Below are 25,011 nucleotides of genomic sequence, written 5' to 3'. Positions count from 1 at the left end.
GCCTCCTATGTACAAGAAAATAACTACTATAATACTGCTCCTATGTACAAGAATATAACTACTATAATACTGCTCCTATGTAGAAGAATATAACTACTATAATACTGCTCCTATGTAGAAGAATATAACTACTATAATACTGCTCCTATGTAGAAGAATATAACTACTATAATACTGCTCCTATGTAGAAGAATATAACTACTATAATACTGCTCCTATGTAGAAGAATATAACTACTATAATACTGCTCCTATGTACAAGAATATAACTACTATAATACTGCTCCTATGTACAAGAATATAACTACTATAATACTGCTCCTATGTACAAGAATATAACTACTATAATACTGCCCCTATGTACAAGAATATAACTACTATAATACTGCTCCTATGTACAAGAATATAACTACTATAATACTGCCTCCTATGTACAAGGAAATAACTACTATAATACTGCTCCTATGTACAAGAATATAACTACTATAATACTGCCTCCTATGTACAAGAATATAACTACTATAATACTGCTCCTATGTAGAAGAATATAACTACTATAATACTGCTCCTACATGCAAGAATATAACTACTATAATACTGCTCCTACGTACAAGAATATAACTGCTATAATACTGCTCCTATGTAGAAGCATATCACTGCTGATCACATCTCGTTTTTGCTAAATATCAACTGAAAACACTTCTGTTTTTCACCACGAGGAACAATGGGAAGAACTTCTATTTATTACAGCCTATTCTATGAAGTGTCTCTATCATTAGGTGGTCGCTGCCTCGACTCTCTAATCTTCACTTCCCATTGTATTGCTCTTCTCCTCCTTTTCCACCCCAGTACTTCCATCTGTTCTCATAAATAATTCTGAATATTAGGAATAGGCTTCCCATCACTAAATGAAGCTGACATGTCGCTGGCCTGAAATCACAAGTAGGAATTCTTGCCCTGATGAGATTACGCCCTCTACACACCCTTTTTTACTTGATTACGGTGACCTCATACTTAGTTTTTTTTTTCCTTTGGGGGCAGGGCTGCAAAAGTAGAGACTTGGAGACAGAGGCTGATTCCAGTCTTGTTTCCTGCTGTCTGCACTACAATAAGGTAAGCCGCCTCTGCCTCCCATACTTTCTGTATAGCTCTGCTCTCCCAGTGCTGGAGAACTACCAGTTTTAGCATGCTGGTAGCACTGGTTAACCTCCCTATCCTCCAGTTTTGGGGTTACATAAGAAATGAGTCCTGATCTGTTATCTGCTTGTAAAGTCTTTACACTGCTGGAAAAGACTGTGCTGGGCCACAAGAGCTTGCAATCGCCAGATGGTCTATGTTCACATATGGCCCTACAGGGGTCCCGTCACTTGTAGATATTGAGGTAATGTGATTATTACTGCCTTTGGACCTATGTCCTTCTAATTGTATGGGATCTGGACTATCCGTACTGCTTGTGAGATCATATTTTTGGGTTGAAGGAGACATTTCTGGAATGTGAGAGTATTGCAGTTAACCAGCTCTCCCTCTTCTATGACACTGGCCGGGATGACCCACCTTATACATTCCAGGCAATGAATGGGTAAGGAAGAGGTGGGGGGAGGGGGTATTGTGAAATAAAGGCGTCCTGTAATCCAGAATCCATCTGGTTATCTACAGTTTATCATTAGGCTAGTCAGTGAGACCACCGAGACAGGAGGCACAACGTTCCTCTAGATCTTTTTGAAACATGGAAGGTTTGTTTAGGCCTCATGCACACAAACGTATTTTCATTCTGTGTCCAGAACAAAAAACGGAAGGTACTCTGTTTGCATTCCGTTTCAGTGTGTCCATATTTCCGTTCTGCAAAAAAAATAGAACGTGCCCTCTAGGTGGTCTACTCAGGCAGTTTACTCATGGCAGTTGTCCTTGTTGCCACCAGTAGTAATTAGCAGTAGTCCTACCTAGGCCACACCTATCTTTGACTCCACCCAGAATTGTCAAGATGCTGTCCCTTTTAGGGACATAAAATTGTAAATGCTTCCCCCATAAACAGACTAAATAATAGGGGTCTATGTACTTTATAATATTTTTGCCAAGTCCACCTGCCCTTTCATTGTACGTTCCAAATGCCTTGGCTAGAGGTGGTCCTCTATTATGTGCAGTTCTACAGCTCCGACATCCATAGGATTCACTTACATGGAGATGAGGTAACGTAAGGGAGATAACGCGAGCCGTCCATCATCCAATAATCCCATTATATCTATGTCTGTCGGAGAGCCGCACTCGGGAAGAGTTGGAAGAATTCGGCTTCTTTGTAGGACGTTTAGTACAATGACCTATTAAAAAGTGTAAGGATTAAGGTAGAGGGGGCATTAAATATAATGTAAGGATCAAGGTATGGGGGGGGGGGGCATTACAAAATGTAGTTCAAGGGTCTCCTAGGCAATAAGTAAGTGGGCAAGAAAATTACAAAGAAATGGCCATAATCCCTTCAACCATTGATGGGCGTGGCATGGTGCTACTTGTGGTGTCACATCTAGCACTGCTGACATTTGGGGGGGGGGGGCCCCTCTTTGTGATTGTACGATCCCACTGTGACTGAATTTCCTGGTGTTGCTAACATAGATGCCTGAGTGGCCCCAGACACTCGATTACTCGTGTCTTGTCGGCCCCTGTTTGAGTCTGCAGTACACGAGGCTATCAGGACGGACAGGCGTGCCCAGGCGTCTTGCGCAATCACTGCAGGAATTCTTTCTTCGTAGAGTTTCCGGCCTGGGATCTCATGTTGACACCATGTGGGGCATCATCTACGTATTATCTCCTAGTTATCTGCTCATCTATCAGTTCTAAGGAAAGTCATGGCTGCTCCTTACGCTCCAGATTTTCTACAGTTGTTTCCAAGCTCTTGGTTTATATTTGATTTCCTGATAAAATATCTCTGTGGGTTCAGGCAGAGAACTCGCTCGGCATGTTTTCTCGAGCTGCTGCCTGATGACCATTTATTTCCTGTGTTTCAACAGCAGTGACGTTTACCCGGAGCTGGAAACTACAATGGGAGAGCTGTGCAATCCAGAGTACCTAGGGTGTGGCCGCCCAGCGTTTTCCTTTTCATATTTTTTTTTTCTGTTCCAACCTTTCTCTCGAGAAAAAGTCCACTTTTCTTCCGTCTTAGGCCTCACATACGACCGTATGTATTTTGTGGTCCGCAATAAACGGATCCGCAAAATATACGGATGACATCTGTGTGCCTTCCATATTTTGCGGAACGGAACAGCTGGCCCCTAATAGAACAGTCCTGTCCTATTATTGTCCGCATTACGGACAAGGATATGTTCTATTTTTTTGGGCGTAACGGAAATATGGACACACCGGAACGGACACGGAATGAAAATACATTCGTGTGCATAAGGCCTTCACAAACCTTGCATGGTTCAAAAATATGGCGCTTTTTTTTTATTGCTTTTGCCTACAGATGTTATCGATGTTATGAGTATCGCCCCATGCCTCTCCCACCCAAATCCCAGGGCCCGTGGGGGCTTTGCCTTTAACCTAGTTTATTTTTTGCAACTTCCGTACTGGAGTGAAATGGCGCAAATTTTAAAAAGTTGCATTTGATAAATCTGGCGTAAATCGTTGCTAACCACCGCCACTTGCCGAAAGAAAAAATTGCTGAGTTTTGCGCCGAAATGGCATGCATCAATGCAACTTTTTTATTTTTTTTGTTCCGTTTTATTTATACTTTAACTTTTTATAGTGACTTACGAAATGTTCTACATATAATGCTTTCTTTCGGGAGGTGTCTTTGCCTTGCAGATTTTACCGCTTCGGCCTGCATTTTTCTGGCATTTCTCTCATAGGCTTCTCTGTAAGACTTGAAAAACGCAAAAATATTTCAAGTATTTCGAGAGAAAAAAGCACATATAATGCTAAAAAAAATAATCAGAAGCTCAGTGGAGCCTGGCACTGCTGTAAATAATGTTTCTTGCAGACAGCTCAGGACTTGCTCACGCTATGTAATACATTGTGTTGCAATACAGTGATCGTGTGCTATGCTGTTTTCAATAAACTTTATTTATACTGTCCTGGGAATAGTGTATCGGTAGGGGGTAATCAGGCAATGGAGGCACGGGAAGAATTTAGAACTATCATCCAGGTGTAGAGCGCGCGCCGTCCTCGGGAGCAGGCCGCACTGTGTATCCCTCCCGCTATGAGACACACAGATATATCGGGTGTGACACACAAGCCCTGCTTACTTCAGCGGAGGTGACATGGCTATGGACTGGGGCGACACGGTTTTGGGACATGAACAAACCCTTTGGGGTAAATTCACATGGGCCGTAGTTTAACAAAAGGGAGAAATTTGCGGCAGAATCCACGTCTTGCTTATGGATCTTGATGCAGAATGGAGAATTTGTCTCTGGCGTAAAATTAAGTTTTTTGTCACCTAGTGTCGGGCGAATAGATTTCGATACGTATTGCAGGGAAAATTTGATTCGCTTTGAAGCTCAATTCAATTTCCTCGCGCTTCGTGGTAGCGAATCTATTTTTCCCTGAAATAGTGTAAAAAACTGGGAAAAAAAATAAATCACACTTATCTCCTCTATTTGCTGGAGATGGGCTGGCCGCCGCCATCTTGATTGAAGATGCCAGCCGAAATTCCGGGCATGGTGACCATGGGCCACGTCTTCAATCAAGATGGTGGCGGCCGCCCCGTCACAAGCAAATAGAGGAGGGAAGTGTGATTTTAATAATTCTTTTATTTTACCGGATTATCAGATGCCACGATCATGTATGAACGCGGCATCTGAGGGGTACGAAGACAGGAAGCAGAGAAATCGCCGCTCCCTGTCATTGCACCTACCACTTACAAAGAAATGTGCTTCGTGAAGAATTCTTTTTTGTAAATTTCGGCAATGCAGAAGAATTACATTTTTTAATAGTTCGTCCATCTCTAGTGTCACCCTTAAAGGGATTATTTTCCTTGCACAAATCAGAAAGGTCTCCCAATCACACGCTGTAGGTGCAAGGACCTCCAGTGATCGGCTGATCAGGTGATGCAATAGAAAGTACTCAATTTCCTTGCAGCACCCCCTGAGGAGAACTGAGGCATTACACAGATGTCAATGAAAGCAGTGGATGTCCATGTAATGCACATCCGTTCTGGGTAGTGTTGAGCGAACTTGTGTTTTAAGTTCGGCGTCTAAAGTTCGGGATTATCGAAGTATCCCGTTATGGATTCCGCTACCACGGACCATAACGGAATTTAGAATCCATAACGGGATACTTCGATAACCTGAACTTTAGACACCGAACTTAAAACACAAGTTTGCTCAACACTAGTTCTGGGTCCTCCAGACAGAGAAGCTCGGTGTAATCCATCGGCTCGGGTCCTCTGGTGATGCTCAGCAGCACTAATCTGACTCTCCCCCCAATTTCCAAGAATTCCTATATTGGAGAAAGCTACAAGCGATGATGAAACGCAAGTCAGTCTATTATGACTGGAACTGATAACCTCCCGAAAAAGGCTCTTTTCACATGTCGTTTTAGACGTCTCTGAGGCGTACATTGGCCAGCGCGCTATACATTTCTTTCGATGGGTTCAGGTGCACTATTGTCTGAATTGTGCAGCCTCATACTGTGATAATACCGCATCGTGTTACATGGATAGACGTCTGGCCGCCTGGACAGCCCATACATATAGGACGAGCTCATAATTTACCCTCCAGCTGCTACAAAAATAAACTGGAAGTGAAATCTGCTTATTGAAATATAATTTGAAGACCCCGCTGGGATGAGATAGGAGAGCGCGATCCAAGAAACTGTCTCACGTATGTTTATAGCGAGATAATGTTGCTTACCGTGACCGATTGCGGTCTGGAGATCGAATGCATCTTTGGTTAAAGGGACAGGGATCCTGTAACCTTCTATTGTATAGCTATGTAGTGTAAACCCAGCGCCATACAAAATATTATTATAGGACACTGCGTCTGTGATGGCGGGTGTACATTCAGCAAAGTCCACTCACTTTCCTCCTAATTCAATAATTTTTTTTTAGGTTTGAGACACATCAGGAATTACATAGCATTCATGGCTTTATTATTAGAAGATTGTGGTTTCTACATGAATGCAGGAACACAGGGTGCAACTATAAAGCAACGTCAGGTCTGATGTCATAGGTGGGTTGCCCCCTGTAACTGGAGCTATGGCGGTGTACCCACTGGCTGCACACAGGTCCTGGTGACCATCTCCTCCCATCATACAGTGATGTCCTGGGCTAGGCTAGTATGGCGGTGTACCCACTGGCTGCACACAGGTCCTGGTGACCATCTCTTCCCATCATACAGTGATGTCCTGGGCTAGGCTAGTATGGCGGTGTACCCACTGGCTGCACACAGGTCCTGGTGACCATCTCCTCCCATCATACAGTGATGTCCTGGGCTAGGCTAGTATGGCGGTGTACCCACTGGCTGCACACAGGTCCTGGTGACCATCTCCTCCCATCATACAGTGATATCCTGGGCTAGGCTAGTATGGCGGTGTACCCACTGGCTGCACACAGGTCCTGGTGACCATCTCTTCCCATCATACAGTGATGTCCTGGGCTAGGCTAGTATGGCGGTGTACCCACTGGCTGCACACAGGTCCTGGTGACCATCTCTTCCCATCATACAGTGATATCCTGTGCTAGGCTAGTATGGCGGTGTACCCACTGGCTGCACACAGGTCCTGGTGACCATCTCCTCCCATCATACAGTGATGTCCTGGGCTAGGCTAGTATGGCGGTGTACCCACTGGCTGCACACAGGTTCTGGTGACCATCTCTTCCCATCATACAGTGATCTCCTGGGCTAGGCTAGTATGGCGGTGTACCCACTGGCTGCACACAGGTCCTGGTGACCATCTCCTCCCATCATACAGTGATGTCCTGGGCTAGGCTAGTATGGCGGTGTACCCACTGGCTGCACACAGGTTCTGGTGACTATCTCTTCCCATCATACAGTGATGTCCTGGGCTAGGCTAGTATGGCGGTGTACCCACTGGCTGCAGACATGTACTATTATCTTGTATTATATAAAACAAACCCCCATAAATTACAGGTGTAAGGAGCAAACAATAGGGGCATTCATGGCCGAGGCCTCCACAGCGAGGCCTGTTTTCAATCCCAGCCAAAGACCCAATCTGCCTCTTTATTTCACTGCTGGAAAAGATAATGTACCCACAAAACATAATTGAAGCAGCCGCTCTGCTTGCGGAACGCTTGATGCCCTGAATTCCCTGGGCAGTGGCTCAGTCTAGCACTGAGGTACAGATGGAACATAGACTGGGCGCTCCAGATGCCAGCTCTGGGCTAGGATAGAGCAGTACAGAGGGAGCTGCCAGCTCTGGACTAGGATAGAGCAGTGCAGTACAGAGGGAGCCGCCAGCTCTGGACTAGGATAGAGCAGTGCAGTACAGAGGGAGCCGCCAGCTCTGGACTAGGATAGAGCAGTGCAGTACAGAGGGAGCCGCCAGCTCTGGACTAGGATAGAGCAGTGCAGAGAAAGTGTCACTGGAGAGCATTCTACACAGCTGAGTGCTGTGTGTGATACTGTCTGCTGTGTATCTAAGCCTATCTTGTGGGTGACACTGTCTGCTATTCTGCTGTATCTAAAAACTTTTGAGTAAATGTATCTAAACCATTTGTGATACTGCCTGCAGAGCAGCATATGTAATCCTATCATGCCATATTTTCTGTTGAGTTGATGTATCTAAATCTTTCCGATCACGTATGATACTTTCTTCAGAGCACTGTATCTAATCCTATAATGTGTGATACACTCGGCTAAGCTGCTGTATCGAGAATGCAGTCTTCTTTCGGTCTGTGTGACGGGACAATGGTTGGGCCCGGCCTCCGGTGTGTCTGGACCTGCCATCTTCTGCAGTAGTCACATCCTCACATTACAGTGCCTCCTGTTACAATGATGAGAGGATTAATCCTCTGACAGCCCTAGCGCATCTTGATCCCTGAACGCCAGAATCCACGTGAGCGAGGGCCATTATTTCTGTGATGTGAGGGTGTGGAGCTGGCGTCGGGGACTAATAAACCCAGCTCTTAAGATCACTGGGGTCTATTCAATCTTATGGGAGTTGTCCTGCAGATATGAGGCAGCCCACTTCATTACGGCGCCCATAAATCTAGTTGCCCTGCTTTTCAAGAGTCCAGAATGGCACCCTCAGTGGTTGGAGGACCAAATTACAACACCTTATCTGAGAGATATATATATATATACTTCAGCTGAGCACACACCAGATAACTGTCGACTAAGTGCTTATTTAGTTGTCTCTCCCGATCCTCTGATACATATGCATGCCATGCTTGCCTGAACAACAGGATCGGGCAGTTAAACTCCAGCTTGCCCGATCCTGTCCTCTACTGTCGAGAGGCACCATACACAGTCGATTGGTAAACTTTAGCCGACACAGATGTAGTGTGTGTGTGTGTGTGTTCAGCTTTCATGGTCCATCGCAGCATCTGCCTGGCACAGAAACCTCGCTGACATCATGGAAATCGCTGCGGATAATGTCTCTCCCTCACGGCAGGACTGTAGGGATCACATTAAAAATTCATTAGTGAGGTGAAGTGTTGGGGGATTAGCGGGGATAATGGCTGTCACCACTTTCATGTCGTCTGTGCGACTCGCCGATAAGATGGGACATGTTCTGAGCCATGGGGTGACCTCATGTGTCTCACACCCTCACTCATCGTCTAATGCAAATATCACAGGTTGGGCCTATTGTTTGGGAGCGGGCCCGCTGCAGGGCGAGGGCGGGCTGTATGCTGAGCTTGTCAGAACACTTTCTATTATATTCACAAAATGCCTGCCGTGCAATTACAAAAGGATGCTGGAGGGCGGCCATACAACTTACATAGCGGACAGCCTTCCTCCTGACACCCTCATACACTAGTACTCTTGGCTCGGCCAAGCATATATTATCCACTCATCACCTCCTCCGACACGTATGTTTCAGTGTTACCCATAAAGAAAAAAATGTGGAATCCTCTTTTCTCATCGACCTCTATTATTGCTCCTGGAAATGTATGAATGAACTGACAACTGGGTGTTATAACTCACGGGGCACAGTCTGGTTCTATCAGCAGGAAGAAAAACTGAGCAAAGGTACAACTTTCAAGAAAAGGTAGAAAAGTAGGTAGGCTTTATCAGAGTAGGAACCTTCAGCTGATGCAGTCCCCATCCCCCTCATGACCAGTACCATCAGATAAGGGTCTATAATCCTCTGTACACAATGGAGATATCCCGAAGCCTATAGAAATTCATGTCCTGGGGCAGGGAGGGCGTCAGACAGTGACCTCATATGATTAGGTTTTTTTTCCACCTCTACCTGGGTGTCCTGTTCCCCCGAGGGGAGGATTTACTGTACCGCACACCCATACTAATGTGTACACTTCCTCATGCCAGGCGGTACCAGGTGGCACATTGTTCCTGGGGATGGCTCCGATTACTGCACTAGGCAAATCTGCCCAGGTGAGTAGCCGGGGGGAGGCATCGCCATCTAAATTATGGTCCTGTAGGCATCACCCAGCTTTCCCAGTGGTCTGATACTTGCCTACTGTCTCCAAGCTTTCCCAGATGTTTCCCACTCCTGAGCTGCTGTATAACGCTCTGGTCCTGGGTGGCAACCCCAATAGAAGTTGTCATGGGGGCCATCTTGGTTTTCAGCCAGCTTTCATATTTATAGACTTACTAAGTATAGAATGCTCATGTTTGACGGCGGTCATGTAAAGCTCCCGGCAATCAAAAAATATGACAAGACTGCATAGGAAACGGGGGCTGGAATTTCTCCAAATGCTGTGGAAATTCTCCCAAATTTGGACACAAGAATTTCTCAATTGGAATATCATCTTGCTAATGGAGCTGGTGAGAGGAGTAGATGGGCCCCACGCCAGGGAGCCTCTGGATGTGGGGGAGGGTTAGGCCCTGCGAGGGGCTGCACATCCGCGGGGCTCCCAGGGCAGTGAGGGAGCTTTTCTGATGTGTGGTGTTCCTCTGAGTTGTCAGCTCTTGAGACCAGAGATGTTTTACCGCAGACACAGCTATACATTAGGGTCAGATGTTTTTGGGGGCTGATTTGCTGCTGTCATGAGGTGACTTGTATCCCGCCGTCACCTCGGCAGTGGGCAGATCACCCATCATCCCTGTGCCGGGGGTTAGAATAATACCATTTATGTCAATGTTCTTCCCAAAAAAGGAATCCTGGTGTGCTGCCTGTTCCGTGCCAAGCCTTCATCTGTGGGATTTGCGGCACATTCCAGCGCTAAGCCGACATGTCATACTCGGTTTACATGATCTCACGGGGCAAGATTAATACCGCTCCTGTTATCACCAGTAGCCATTTTCCATAGATTTTTAGTTATTTTCCAGCTTTTTCTCTATTCACATCCAAATAACTTTCGAAATTCTGCCAGCTGGCCTTGGAAATCGACAGAGACTAATCTGCACTCCACAGTCAGGTGTGTAGCCGGACAGCATAGCTCTAAACGGATGATATCGGAGCGTCCCCAATGCCATGCCTTCTGGTAACGGGTAAGAAGCACTGGATGTGACTGGAGTATAAGACATGATGCTACCATGGGAAGTGATGGGGCATAGATAGCTGCTGCTTATATGTAATGTTCTGCTAATGAAGGTGAAGAGTGGTGTGGGAGTGGCTGGCACAGGAAGAGGCCCCAGAATGGTTGCTTACATGTAGAACAGTGGTGTGGGAGTGGCTGGGACAGGAAGTGGCCTCAGAGTGGTTGCTGATTGGCTGCTTACATGTAGGAGAACAGTGATGTGGGTGTGGCTGGGACAGGAAGTGGCCTCAGAGTGGTTGCTGATTGGGTACCAACATGTAAATTCCTGCTAATGAATGAGGAGAGTAAGGGTGGGAGTGTCTGGTGCAGGAAGTGGCCTTAGAGTTGTTGCTGATTGGTTGCTTACAAGTAGCTTCTTGCTAATGAAGAGTGGCATAGGAGTGGCACGGGGATGCACCACCAATGAGGCCAGGTGAGGCGATCGCCTTAGGCAGCACCAGGACAATTGTGGCAAAGAGGCTAGGTTAAGAAATTGGCATGGGGGTGCCGTTTAAGTTTTCGCCTTAGGCAGCAGAAAGGTTAGGTGCACCCCTGGAGTGGCGGGCACAGGAAGTGGCCTCAGAATGGCTGCTAATAGGATGCTTACATGTAACTTCCTCAAGAGCAGAAGTGTGGGAATAGCTGGCACAGTAGTACACATTTTTGGGATACTGGGCAGCTGCCAGGGTATGCTGGGAGTTGTAGTATCACAGCAGCTATAGAGCAACTGATTCTGTTCTGGGATAACTCATAAGAAGCCCATTATACGACTATAATCTCCTGGGTGAGTATGACTGGTACGTCCTGGAAACTCAGTCTCGCTTAGTGGATCAGTCTCTATTAATAGTAAATGGATGTCTCCTCTGGGAAATCCTCTATAAAGCGCATTCATTCTCAGAGACGTCACATCTGGAGCAGTAACCGTTCCATCATAATGGATCTGTCCGGAAACGGGGCCTCACCATACCGGCTGCTACCAAATTCCAACTGCGAGCTGAGCAGATTGGCTATGTTCTTACTTGCGAGGCGTGATTATCTGGTGTCTCACTGTCACTTCTAATAACTCCCTAACAAAGGATGGGGGGGGGGGGGTGTAACTCAAGAGCACGTCAACCTTTTCTTACTTATCTGTCCCTGGGAAAGCTGAGTGGCAATCCATATTTCCTCCCACAGAAATCGTAGCCCTCAGGACCCCTGACTGACTTTTGAGGCGTCCTCTTTATCCCATATGTCTACATTACAAGGTCTATCGCTTGACAGTGGCCACCATATCTTCTGCTGGGGCGGGGAGAGATGAGTCATCATTTCCAGGATCAGATATAACATTTTTGCACAAAATTAATAACCACGTGGCAGAAGAGGATGACGTGAAGACTTGTATTTACTGTAGATTTTTTTTATTTATTTTTTATTGTATTTTATTTTAAGGTGAAATCCATTTTGGACCACATGGGCCAATATAGTCCTAAAGAGATCGCCTTGACGTTGACGGACAGGCACAAATGATTTTGTACTAAAAGTATTTGCCAAGAATCTGACATTTAGAACGCAGCATTAGCAGTTTACATTTTCTATAGCGAGCATGGCACTATTGTATGTACCTTGTTTTTTGTGTTTGCACAGTGCTGTGGTCGGTTTTTGGACCACGTGCGCAGCGCCGGATTTTGGCGCGTGGTATTGTCTTTCGTACGTATGTGTTTTCGAGCAGGATCTGCCACTGTCGATGTTGCACTTTTTTTCTGTGACTTTTCTCATTTGTGGGTGTTGTGGTATTTGCTTTGTGCAGTGTTTACGTTTGTTGCTATGACGACAGCCGCACCAGTTGTGGGATTCGCTGTTTTACTTATGTGTTTAGGCTGTGTTGTCGTAGTAACTCAGAAGCGGAAAACTACAATAATATTGGTTGTGTCTCTTCCACCAATGACAACTCTGAGACATGAGCCATGAATGAATAGTTTCCATCCTCTTCGAGTTCCTCATGCCTTATTCAAGTTCCTCCAGAATTGGTAGGCACCAATGTTCTGAAGATCAGAACAGCAGTTTAAAGCATGGTGGATAGAGGGAAGGAAGAACAGCCTGAACCTCTGGCAGTCACAGATGGGTCAGGGAGTGGAGATGTGAACTCAATGGACGACAATGAGAGCTGTCCTGGTGAGCCTTAGGGAGGGAATATACTAATACCGCCATTTCATACACCAGGATTAATAAGTAGTGCGCTGGAGTACAATGTGATACATTTATTAAGAGGTGCATATTTTGGCAGTACGTGCGAGGTGTAGATTTGGACCATAATTTATGACAATTCTTAATAAAAGCTATGGTAAGTATGCTGGTCTGTGAGAGGCCACGCCCTCTCCTCTAAACACCACCCTTTTTTCCCCGTTACTTTCGTAAATTGGCGAGGGAGGAGCAAAACAGCAAAAAGTCTCAACACGAGAGAACTTATATAAATTCGCTAGTAAATGCCCCTATATGTACTAACCATCCACAAGGTACATTTTACAGCATGCAGACCTGACGTTGTGGGTGCAGGAGTCGCGCTCTCTCACCACTTGGTCATGTGTGTGAATTCACTACGATTGCCTCCATCCCTCTTTCTGTCCTCCTGGCACTTGTACAATTCATAATTCATAAATGTGGTAACTTTATCCCTCGTCCGGACAATTCCCAGACTTCCTGTGGCCCGACTCTGCCAAGACCCTGAGAGCTTAAGTATCTGCTCTGTACCCGAGACAGACGTGGCGAAAATGCTCTCCATGCCTCCGACTTCATTATAGAATGAAATGTCTGATTGTCTACGGGGTCAAGGAGGAGCCATAACATTAAAACCTAATCCTGTGTACATCATGCCACCAAAATTGCTCTGACCCATCAAGGCATGGACTCCACAAGATCTCTGAGGGTGTCCATAAACCATTCGTCCTACTTCTATGGGTTCAGACCAGAGGGGTTCCCGTTCATTTCACAACAGTCATCGGTGAGCCTTGGGCCCCATGACCCTGGGCAAATTTTGGCTTGAACTTTGATCACCGATGGTCAGGCCTAGTCATCATTTCTTAAATATTGAGAAACCATGGTCTAGCCAAAATATTTTTGGCTTTCTTGTTCAGATCTTTACACTTGGCCATTTTTCCTGAAAGAACTGACTGCTTGCTGCACTCATTGGCAATGTTGCTCACGTCATCTCTTGGGGGTTTTAATGTTATGGTTGATGAGAGTAAAGTCACTTGTACTCAAGCAGATAATCGGTCGAAGGAGCGCTCATAAGAACACGTTCCTGCGTGCTCATCTTCTATGTGGGCCTAACAATCATCATTATGGGCAGCACGTCTCCCAGTGTAGACCTTGAGTGGTCTCTTTTAGGGAGAACCTTTTGAGCAGTAGGATGGGTCTGATATATATATCATCTCAGCAGGAACGAAGTCTGCTGAGGAAACCAAGTGCAAACACCTGGTAATGGATGACTAATTTGCCAGGTTATCCGCTCCTCTGCTCTGACAACCCCATGACAACACACCCGATCTGTGCCCTGAGCTTGATCAGCGTTGTCGTAGGCCTCCATGTCTACAGCCTGACTTGGATGATTTTTGTATGGGGGGGATTGCAAGGAATAGGCCGGCCTAGCGTACTTGCATTCTCTGCTCAATAATGATTCCAGAGCATATTTTCATATAATTCAATATTGTGCCGTCCTCTATTATTCCTGCTAGAAGTTTAGGAATGAACTGCCAACTGGGTGTTATAGCACCCGATTAGACAATGCCAGACTCTGCAGGGGCACCCACTTAAAGAGTCATTAATAGACTTGTAGAGGCAATAACTGAGGAACAGAGTAATATCGAAAGATGCTGCGGAATTGTCATCGCATGGGGAGAGTGAGCGGTTACTAAAACAGACATGTCAGAAGAGGTGACAGGTGCTCTTTAATTAACCTATGGTCCTATGTCAGGGTATTGTTTGACAACCTCCACTCTGCTACATCTGTACAGCACATATATGCAGAGTGCAGGCCAGCGTCCAGGCTTGCGGAGGGGTACGGGCTCACGTGACACGCAGCTTTGCTTGTGTATGGCTGTCACAGTGATTATAGCAAGGCCTGGGATCTGCTTCATATAATAACGTGTTGGCTGCTGCACACGTTTCACATCCTCTTTCTACAGACATCTGCCTCACCGCTTCCTCTACACGTTAACTCTTCACCTTGCTCCATCCAGATAGCAACAAAACCAAAGGATCCTCAAAACAACTGTGACCAATGAACTGTCTTTCTAAGATTGAACTTCAAAACGCGCTAGTTACAAGAAAATTCCAAGGTTCCTGATTATGGGACAGAGTCCACCACTGGCGCAGTCTATCACATCTCAGTTCCACCTCTGTTTCCTAAAAACCAATCAAAATAATTTCTCCAATACTCGTGCAACTGGGTGATCTTCGGTGGGGGAAATTGCACCGTTAGGCCCAGGGACGTGTCCTCCACTCTCGTCTGTGCTGTAACGGTGGGAATGGTTAATAGCCATCCTGCAATTGTGGTCCACATTCATGCTCCATGGGATGGGTGGGGTTGGCATTGGCATTCTCTGCAGGCTCGCTGTGTGCTTTTAGGGCACGGCTGTGTTTGACACACACTGCGTGGACGGCAATGTTCACACCCAGCAGTAGGGACATCAGGGTGGAGGCTCTGATTTGAGGAGTGTGATTGTTTGCCAAGGTGGGGATCCAGCGTTCTGCTGCCTTGTATAGTGTCCATACTCTCCCTTCTTATACAGGAGGCCCCATGTCGTCCTCCGTGAGCTCCACATGATGCCTCTAACGGGGACTCTCAGAAGGGGCCAGGAATACCTTCACAAATATGTCCACCACTGAGCACCACATGGACGTAATCTACACAAAAAGCTGAGTAAATACAATGAACTTCTGAAATCTCTCAGTGGTCCTTGTTGACTGTTTCCAATAACTACCAGCTGACTACCGATCTGGAGTATAATACAGGATGTAACTCAGGATCAGTAATGTAATATATGTACACTGTGACTACACCAGCAGAATAGTGAGTGCAGCTCTGGGGTATAATCCAGGATGTAACTCAGGATCAGTACAGGATAAGTAATGTAATGTACACAGTGACTCCACCAGCAGAATAGTGAGTGCAGCTCTGGAGTATAATACAGGATGTAACTCAGGATCAGTACAGGATAAGTAATGTAATGTACACAGTGACTCCACCAGCAGAATAGTGAGTGCAGCTCTGGGGTATAATCCAGGATGTAACTCAGGATCAGTACAGGATAAGTAATGTAATGTACACAGTGACTGCACCAGCAGAATAGTGAGTGCAGCTCTGGAGTATAATACAGGATGTAACTCAGGATCAGTACAGGATAAGTAATGTATGTACACCGTGACTACACCAGCAGAATAGTGAGTGCAGCTCTGGAGTATAATACAGGATGTAACTCGGGATCAGTACAAGATAAGTAATGTATTCACACAGTGACTGCACCAGCAGAATAGTGAGTGCAGCTCTGGAGTATAATACAGGATGTAACTCAGGATCAGTACAGGATAAGTAATGTATGTACACAGTGACTGCACCAGCAGAATAGTGAGTGCAGCTCTGGAGTATAATACAGGATGTAACTCAGGATCAGTACAGGATAAGTAATGTATGTACACAGTGACTGCCCCAGCAGAATAGTGAATACAGCTCTGGTGTATAATACAGGATGTAACTCTGGATCAGTACAGGATAAGTAATGTATGTACACAGTGACTGCACCAGCAGAATAGTGAGTGCAGCTCTGGAGTATGATACAGATCAGTACTGTGATGTATTTACAAAGTGACCCCTTTCTTTTTGTATAGTTTGTGGCTGCGGTGGCACTTGTAGTCTCTCCGTTTCTTCTTGCGGTATCACATAGGACTTGGTGGTCTTCGGAAAAGAGCTTGTTAATCTCTAGTAAATCATATTGCCGTTGCATCATCGGCGCAAAACTTGGGCAGGCGCGGGGAGGCTGCGGTCTTGTCTCTAAGCAACTGCCTGGCTATCTTTTCCCCACGACAGAATCTTGGCTGGTTTCTGAACAAATTGTGGAAAAATACTGTGCCGGCTGGAGCTGTGGAGGGGGACCTGGGTTCATACATGACATTGTTTGCTTTGCTGTTTAGAGACAGGAGCTGGAATGTGTGAGAACGGAGCCGTCCATCACATCTGCCAGGTTCTGGAGCTACTTGAGCCCTACTGCTTTCTCAGGGCACATTTGTATGTAACGGGTAGGTCATCTTTTGGGCTACTTATCTGGCAAACTCGCCTCTTGGTTGCAGCCGTGTCTGGACAACACACCCGATATTCAAACTCCCGGTGAGCAGAATGCAGACTGCAGTAAAATCATCTGCAGGGAATACGGAGCCCTGACTGTACCTCAGTCATCTGGGAATTAAGTCATTTCTTAAGATGGCTGCTGGTCACAGCAAGGCCTTGTACAGGAGAGGACGGCAGTCATTGTGGTCAGGCATGAGGCACGGGGTACCTCACTGAATGAATAGACAGACTGTATTCTTATCTGGGAATCGCTGCTTTGGCCGGGGGTGTGCAGGCAATCGGTGCCTTTTTAATCTCTGTGCGGTACACTTGGATCGTATCCCCCATATGATGTGATTGCTGTAGACGGTGTATTTATACAGCGCTGCGGCTCATTATCGGTAATTACTGTAATAGAGGAACGCTGAGTCAGGGGGGTTATCGACGGGGCGTATTATGTTACCGAACTTTTGCCAATGGAAACTGACCTCTCGGCCACAGCAATCCCATTATACGCTGTTGCACACCTCTTTACCAAACGGCGAGGTGCGAGGCGGCTTCCAGGCATTGGAGGTAGCTGCTGCCCATCATCGAGGCTGTATGGATCACAGTAGCAGCACATGCATGTGCAGAGGGGCCCCGGCTGAGGTTGGACCATTCTTCTTGAGGAAGGGGGTGAAGCCCTGATAAATACCAGATAGTGGGGTTTTTTGTAACCTTTATGAAGTTTTTCACATGAAGACTTGAGTCCCCATGTATTGCGGCTCACCGTTACAGCTTCCGTGTAACACAAACAGGACATGGCGAGGGAGTTTCCTGTGGGTTGTGAATTTCCGGACCTCTCAGAAGCTGAAGAGTTTAGCTGCCTATGGCTTATGTAATAATTTGGTGAGTTTGAAGGTCAACTCATTAAAGTGTAACTGTCATTATTATTATATTTTTTGCAATGTGTAGGGGCAGTGATGCTGACCATTTTTGTAATATACTTTAATTAATGAAATTTAACATTTCCATTAGAAAAATAGCTGCAAAGTGGCGCACTTTGAGCCTTAGCAGCGCTCCTCTGTCTGGAGACTCAACACTGACTGTACTATGTAAACAGAAGACAGAGGAGCGCTGCTAAGGCTCAAAATTGAACACTTTAAATTATTGAAATCAAACATTTTTATCACAAAAATAGCTGTAAAGTGTTCAATTTTGAGCCTTAGCAGCGCTCCTCTGTCTTCTGTTTACATAGTACAGTCAGTGTTGAGTCTCCAGACAGAGGAGCGCTGCTAAGGCTCAAAGTGCGCCACTTTGCAGCTATTTTTCTAATGGAAATGTTAAATTTCATTAATTAAAGTATATTACAAAAATGGTCAGCATCACTGCCCCTACATTGCAAAAATAAAAAATAAAATAACCGTTACCCTTTTAATGGTGGAGATAGCTTTATACTTGACCTTCAGTAAAGCTATAGATGGTCTTATGTGCACACACCATCCTGCCATATCCTGTTAGGGTACAATCATACGTCCGCAAATGGGTCTGCACCCGTTCCGCAATATCGGAAACTGGTGCCGACTGGACAGGTCATCGGTATCTGATTGGTGGGGGTCTGAGATCGGGGACCACCATCCTTCAGCTGTTTTGAGAAGGCTTTGGCACTCCTGCCTTCTGGAAGCTCGCCAAGCACAGTGCCGCACACTGTATAGTGGCTGCGCTTGGTATCGCAGCTCCGAGGGCACGTGACGCATGAACGTGTTGTCACTCTGCCTAGGAAAAGCAGAGAAAAGGTAGGAGCACCAGGGTTTAGTCTCAAACGGCAGGGGTCCCGGGTGTCGGACCCTCACCGCTCAGACACTGATGACCTATCCAGAGTATTGAGCCTTACTAATTCTGATGTGTCACATCCTTACATCTAGGTATATTTAGTTGTTTTACTTAGATTCTTGCTTCTTTCTTACACAGACCCTAACCACCAACCACTAAAATGGCAAACAAAGGACCTTCATACGGACTGAGCAGGGAAGTCCAGCTGAAGATTGACCAGAAGTACAACCCAGAGCTGGAGAACATTCTGGTGCAGTGGATAATCAGTCAGTGCCCCCCTGAATGTGGGCGTCCAGAAGAAGAGGGGAAGTTGGGTTTCCAGAAGTGGCTGAAGGACGGCACTGTGAGTACAATGGATTTTGCTGCTGCACTTGCATTACAGTGATAAGAAATCTTTGTAGATATTGTCTAGAGACCTATTCTTTAGGACTACTGATGGGCTCTTGGCATTGACCTTAAAGAAAACGGCAGAGCCAAAAATTCTGTTCCACAATTGATTGTGCCGAGGTCTGGGGTTTACAATCTTGGTGCACACTACTTCCAAAGAGAGAAATACCACCCACATCTAAAAAAAAAAATCAGTTTTGGATGAAGGGTTGTTTCAAAGGACTGCTTCCATCTATTGGGAAGCTTAGACTTATTTGTCTCCCTTGCCCGCGGTAGGAGTAGGGTGCCCCAGCTCTGTCTGGGAATTAAGAGCTTTTAGGAGAGGTTCACATTGTTTTTGGAGAGGTTTTGTCTGCAGGTTTTTGAGCCATAGCCAGAAGTGGATCCGAGAAGAAAGGACTTAAAGGGAATGTGTCATCAGACAATGACCATGTTTTTCTGTTAAACATATTTTTGGGTGATTATTTTCCACGTCAATCTATTGGAAGGAAAAAACAAATCCTGCAGTGTTCACTAAGTCTAAAGGCTCATTTAGCCGAGTCGAAAATTGCTCTGGTGACTGACGACAATCCACATTTATATTGGCACAATTCATTAACGACCAACGACTTTACTTGTTCACATCTATTTTACAAGAGTTTTTAGTAAAAACATTCAGTCGCCGCATATATTCACTTTACATGATTATCATCCATCAATCGACTCCTCTAAATGAGCCTTACTGATAGGCGTCACTTCTTGGTCTGCAGAGATCACTTTACTGCAATTGTCTGCTTATCTTTACAGGCAGAATTAGAATAAGAGATATCCCCTATATATGCAGACAACACGGGATCCACAATTCCCAATAGGTGATAAAACAGCTTATCGGCTCCTTCATTCCTGCACAGGTCACACAGCAAACCTAGAGAACCGCTTCCGATTTTCGCTGAAAAGCTGCAGAAAAACGCCTTAAAACCTCCTCCCAAAAACTCTGTGAATTTACCCTAAAAACGCATTCCCAACATGCTGTTAGGTTCAGGCCCTGAAACGTTTTAGGCATACTGTATGCTAGATTATTCAGGCACGTTCCTTTAACTCTAAACGGAATAGCTCCCCCTAATGGTTGGAAACTTAGTACCATAATGCCGTGACCACAAAGAAAAAAAAATCTCACGGTTTGAAAATGAATTTCGATCTGGGGATGTTTAATAGAGGTAACTTTTTCAGGAAAAAGAAGGACTTCAGTGTGAAAGTTTCCTAAAACCCCAAAATATAAAACTATAAAATAGTAAATATCACGAGGGCTCAGCAGGTCATGCACCGCTACTGCAAATCACTAAATCTCTTCAATAAACTCATCTGTATTTATTTCTTCTCATTTAGGTACTTGGCCACCTAATCAACTCCCTTGCCCCCAAATCTGTGGCTAAAATCCAGACATCCGCAATGGCCTTCAAACAGATGGAGCAGGTGTCTCAGTTCCTGAAGGCCTGCGAGCGATACGGCATTGCTGCTGCCGACTTGTTCCAGACAGTTGACTTGTGGGAAGGTATGGTAGCCATTTTGTTGAAGTCACATGGGTTCATCCTGGTTTACGTTATATCGAATATCATCCTGAACCCATTTCTGGACCATTTCTTTTTGCAACCATCTGATGATGCCAAAAAAATCAGGATCCACCTGGTGCTACCACTAATCCTGTAAATCCATGATCAGAAGAAGACTAAAATAGTTATTTAAAATGTACAGCTCACTTCAAGATCAGTCCCACCTTTTTACTGATTTACTCGAAACACATTGTACATGTTAAAGAACTTCGTCCTTCTTCTGATCATGGATAGACTGGATTAATGGCGGTGCCGCATGGATCCTGCTTTTTTTTCCGTTTTGTGTAGTGGATGCTTTCTTGGAGGTATTGAGCAGCTGCCACGTTCACCAGAGGAGAGAGACCTCTACCAATGTGCAGAGTTGTGCCTCTGGTGAACATATACACTACGCTATTATTTCTTACGGTTTCACAATTTGGAATGCTTTCTGTGCATTACTTTTCATAAGACGTTGTCTCCACTGATTTGTGGACACGGCAGCAGGAACAAATTATGTTAAAAAAAAATAGATCCCTTCAATAATGTCTTTCTTTTCTGTCATAGGAAAGGACATGGCTACTGTCCAGCGGACTCTGATGAACTTGGGTGGCTTGGCAGTTACAAAGGACGACGGCTGTTTCCGTGGAGATCCAAACTGGTTCCCCAAGTAAGTGCTTTAAGCCAAATCAGGCGGAGCAGAGAGGGCATGTTTAATGGGGTTCTCCAGGAATTAAGAAAATGAAAATACTTGAAATATTACTTTATTATAAACATATTCTCAAATACCTTTCATTATTTATAATGGCTCGTTTTGTCTAGGGAGTAATCAGGGGAAACAAAATGGCCGCTATCCCATTAGTTCACACGAAACCTGTCCTGATCACACATGAGGACAAGTTGCATTACAATACTGAGGTAAAAAACTGCCTCCTCTCTACTTGTCAGGGATTATGATCCTGAATACAGATGATAAGAACTTTAGCTAAATCTCTGGGGAATTTAGTTCATGAATAGACATTAAGTACAGAGGACGGACAGGACAGGCTGTGGTAATGGAGACTGTAAACAAGTGCGCTGCTCATTATCCACACCTCACCCGCCTCTCATGTCTCCTCATCATCTCCATTCCCACAGATTCACCTGTATTCAGGATCATGATTCCTGACAAGCAGAGCAGAGAGGAGGATGAGGCAGCACTATGGCTCATTGTGAAGTAACTTGTCCTCCTGTGTGATTGGGACAGGTTTTGTGTGTCCTGATAGGACGGCGGCCACTTTATTTCTCCTAATGATTGCTCCTTAGACAAAACAAGCCCTTCTTAGTAATGAAAGGTATTTGTGAATATATTTATTATAAAATTTTAAGTATTTTAATTTATTTTATTTGTTTTATTCCTGGAGAACCCATTTAAGTACTTGTCCACAGAATGGGACTTATTTGAGAACTCATTAGTTAAGCTCAACCCCAAGAATCCACTCACTACCCATGTGAAGACAATGCCATTTCCTAGAAGAATGGGGCTCCATAGGGGTGTCTCTTGATCAGTGCTGCAATCCAAGTAGCAGCCAAAAGATAACTACATGTAGCTCTGGCTGTAGTCTGGACTACCCCCTCCAAATGCAGGGCAGAGAGTGTGCGTCTTCGCTAGAGGGAAGAAAGTCACCGACAGAAAACCCTTTTTGCCCCAGATGTCATAGGTATTAGAAAGTTGCACAGTCCTGCCAAAAATCGGGGGGTTTGGCTGATATTTCTTATGTATATGATCAGCTTAAGCCCTGAAATAACCTATCCTGTGGTTCCACAGGGGCCCGATGGCAGGTACCCTCAACAATTCTGGGCAATCCTCTGGAGAGGTGATTAAATAATCTTCATGCTCGATCCCGATAATCGTCCCTTATAATCGGCTTGTTCATTGGCTGAAATCACTGCTGATGTGGACACCAGAATCCCATTCCTGGGCAGCAGAGCACGCTGTATAAATTGTGATCTGCTGCCCAGAAACCATGAATCTGCATGAGGACGAGCGATGTAAACGGATGTGTAAATGGAGCAGGCAGTTATCGGAAAAGAACAGTTCCTTCTCGTTAATTGCTGGCTTGGTCGAAACAGCATAGCCTTTTTTTTTTTTTTTTTTTTCTTCCCGATCTAATAGTCTTCACATTTTTTTTTCAGAAAATCCATGGAAAACAGACGTGCATTTTCCCAAGATAAATTAAAAGAAGGGCAGAGCGTCATTGGTCTACAGATGGGCACCAACAAAGGAGCCTCCCAGTCCGGAATGACCGGCTACGGCATGCCAAGGCAAATCCTCTGAACGAGCAAATCACCGGAAACTCCAGATTACCAAACAGATCATCCACTCATCTCCTAGGTCTTCTCTCTTTCTCCTTGCTCACCTCTGGAATGTTACCCTCCCAAAGTCTTAAGCATCGAACAACCCGTAGACTGTGCACATGATCTCCTATATTACCCCCCCCCATATTCCCCCCTCCTTTTTTTTTGCATAATTTTTAGGGAAACTTGAAAAATATTTAAATTTTGATTGGCTAGGAATGAAATGGTTTAATGTCTTGTTCGAGGGTACACCGCAATGCCTTTACATTCCACACCCGCCTGCTCTGTTGTCGTGTGTATATTTGTGACCAAAATCAAGTGGATCATTTTCTCTAATCTTGGTTCCCTTAATCCTGTGATTGGTGAGATCTGCAGTAAAGCAGAGCGACCTCCACGCAGCTTCATGGTGATTGAAGCAATAGTGCAAAAGGGAATGCAACGTTAAAGCTGTTCTTTGTAGTCTATTTCCTAGTGACTGAGGTGGGAACTGAGAATCCCACGGCTCCGCTCTCTGCATCCAATACTGTTAAATAGTAATAGTTCTGATCCAAATAAAACCAATCTATGTTTATACATGGGAGTCTTCTGAATGGATTTCTGTAGGTGCCAGCTATATTATACATATATTACAGAATGTATGTACAGGATAAGTAATGTATGTACACAGTGACTGCACCAGCAGAATAGTGAGTGCAGCTCCGGAGTATAATACAGGATGTAACTCGGGATCAGTACAGGATAAATAGATCTTCACAAAAGCTAATTTACCGACTACATACATTACTGATCCTGAGTTACATCCTATATTATACTCCAGAGCTGCACTCACTATTCTGCTGGTGCAGTCACTGTGTACATACATTACTTATCCTGTACTGATCCTGAGTTAAATCATTGTAACGGATCTCCTAGCACCCCGACTTGGAACCTCCGTTGATGGATGATCCTAGTGCTTCCCGAGGGCTCCAAGCACTCCACTTGACATCGTAAGCACTGCTGAACCCACGAACTGCCGCAGCTTTGTTGGGATGTTGCCGTCTTCTACCCACCCTGGACCTATGACAAGGCTTCCAGGTTCCAGTGGGTGAACCTCTTTCTTCAGAAAGCAATGCAGGAACAAGCTCTTAAAAGAGCTCAGGGATTATAGCCAGGGGAGTATACAGCGTACAGCATTCCCCACGCACATGAGACGAGGCTCTATGTTGAGGGTAAAACAGGAACTCTTTAATGGGGCTACATGTCAGCCTTTTATGCAGGTATTCCAGAAAGGGACACTCCCCCTGGGGCCCTTGTGGAAGACTGAGACAGTTTTTACATTGGCCAATCACATGCATTTGCAGTATGGAAACACTCCCAGCAATTGTACATCAGCCCCCCCCCCCCCCCCCCTCGGCCTGTGGTACAATTGACAAACACAATGGGCTCTGCCAATGATAAAATTAACAAACACAATGGGCTAACTTAATCACTCACAGGCAGACAACACATTTTTTTTTTATTCAAAACACAGAAAATACCCCAAAGCCCCACATATCCCCATAAATTATCCCTGGATAGCTCTGATCTGGGCGAATGACATATCCAGAAATCGCCCGGATCTGAGCAGGGGTTCCCGAATTCCATGGAAGTCCCATTTGACCAAGCGCAAGCATGGCTTTCCTGCCCAAAACAGTTCCACAGATTTAGGCTGTACAGCCGGTCTGCCTTCTTCAAAGTTTTAGTATATGGACCATAATGCTGAGGCAAAAGGCTGGCAAACGGGCTCCTCCAAAATCCAGTGGCGAGGTTTTTTTCCACCACAATCCTGTATTATACTCCAGAGCTGCATTCACTATTCTGCTGGTGCAGTCACTGTGTACATACATTACTTATCCTAAGTTGCATCTTTTGATAAATGTCCCCCTTAGAACTTTGATCCGGACAATTAGTGCTGAATCTATCGGTGCTCGTCTACATCTGCCTATAACATGTGGTAGCAATGGTTCCTTCCCCATCCGGTTCTATAGATTATCACGGTGGATC

At 45.3% G+C, this 25,011-nt stretch overlaps 1 protein-coding gene across 1 annotated transcript; it reads left to right on the top strand.

Annotated features, from left to right (window-relative positions):
* The first annotated feature begins 1,032 nt into the window (after window positions 1-1,032).
* LOC122922397 (transgelin-2-like) lies at window positions 1,033-23,562 on the top strand. Its single transcript, XM_044272993.1, has 5 exons — window positions 1,033-1,112; window positions 18,839-19,043; window positions 20,453-20,618; window positions 21,220-21,322; window positions 22,828-23,562. The coding sequence occupies exons 2-5, from the start codon at window positions 18,861-18,863 to the stop codon at window positions 22,967-22,969; spliced, it is 594 nt and encodes a 197-aa protein (XP_044128928.1). The 5' UTR covers window positions 1,033-1,112; window positions 18,839-18,860; the 3' UTR covers window positions 22,970-23,562.
* The last annotated feature ends 1,449 nt before the right edge of the window (window positions 23,563-25,011 follow it).

Source organism: Bufo gargarizans, unplaced genomic scaffold, assembly GCF_014858855.1.
Source record: "Bufo gargarizans isolate SCDJY-AF-19 unplaced genomic scaffold, ASM1485885v1 fragScaff_scaffold_322_pilon, whole genome shotgun sequence".
In the NCBI taxonomy this organism is placed as follows: domain Eukaryota; kingdom Metazoa; phylum Chordata; class Amphibia; order Anura; family Bufonidae; genus Bufo; species Bufo gargarizans.
The sequence above is the reverse complement of the archived record's forward strand: the minus strand, read 5'-3'. Positions and strand labels throughout refer to the sequence as shown.

Excerpts from the sequence above, each read along its gene's own strand:
- LOC122922397 (XM_044272993.1), top strand. The coding sequence starts at position 18,861 with ATGGCAAACAAAGGACCTTCATACGGACTGAGCAGGGAAGTCCAGCTG. Across the intron at positions 19,044-20,452 it reads AGTGGCTGAAGGACGGCACT|GTACTTGGCCACCTAATCAA; the intron begins GTGAGTACAATG and ends CTTCTCATTTAG. Across the intron at positions 21,323-22,827 it reads GATCCAAACTGGTTCCCCAA|AAAATCCATGGAAAACAGAC; the intron begins GTAAGTGCTTTA and ends TTTTTTTTTCAG.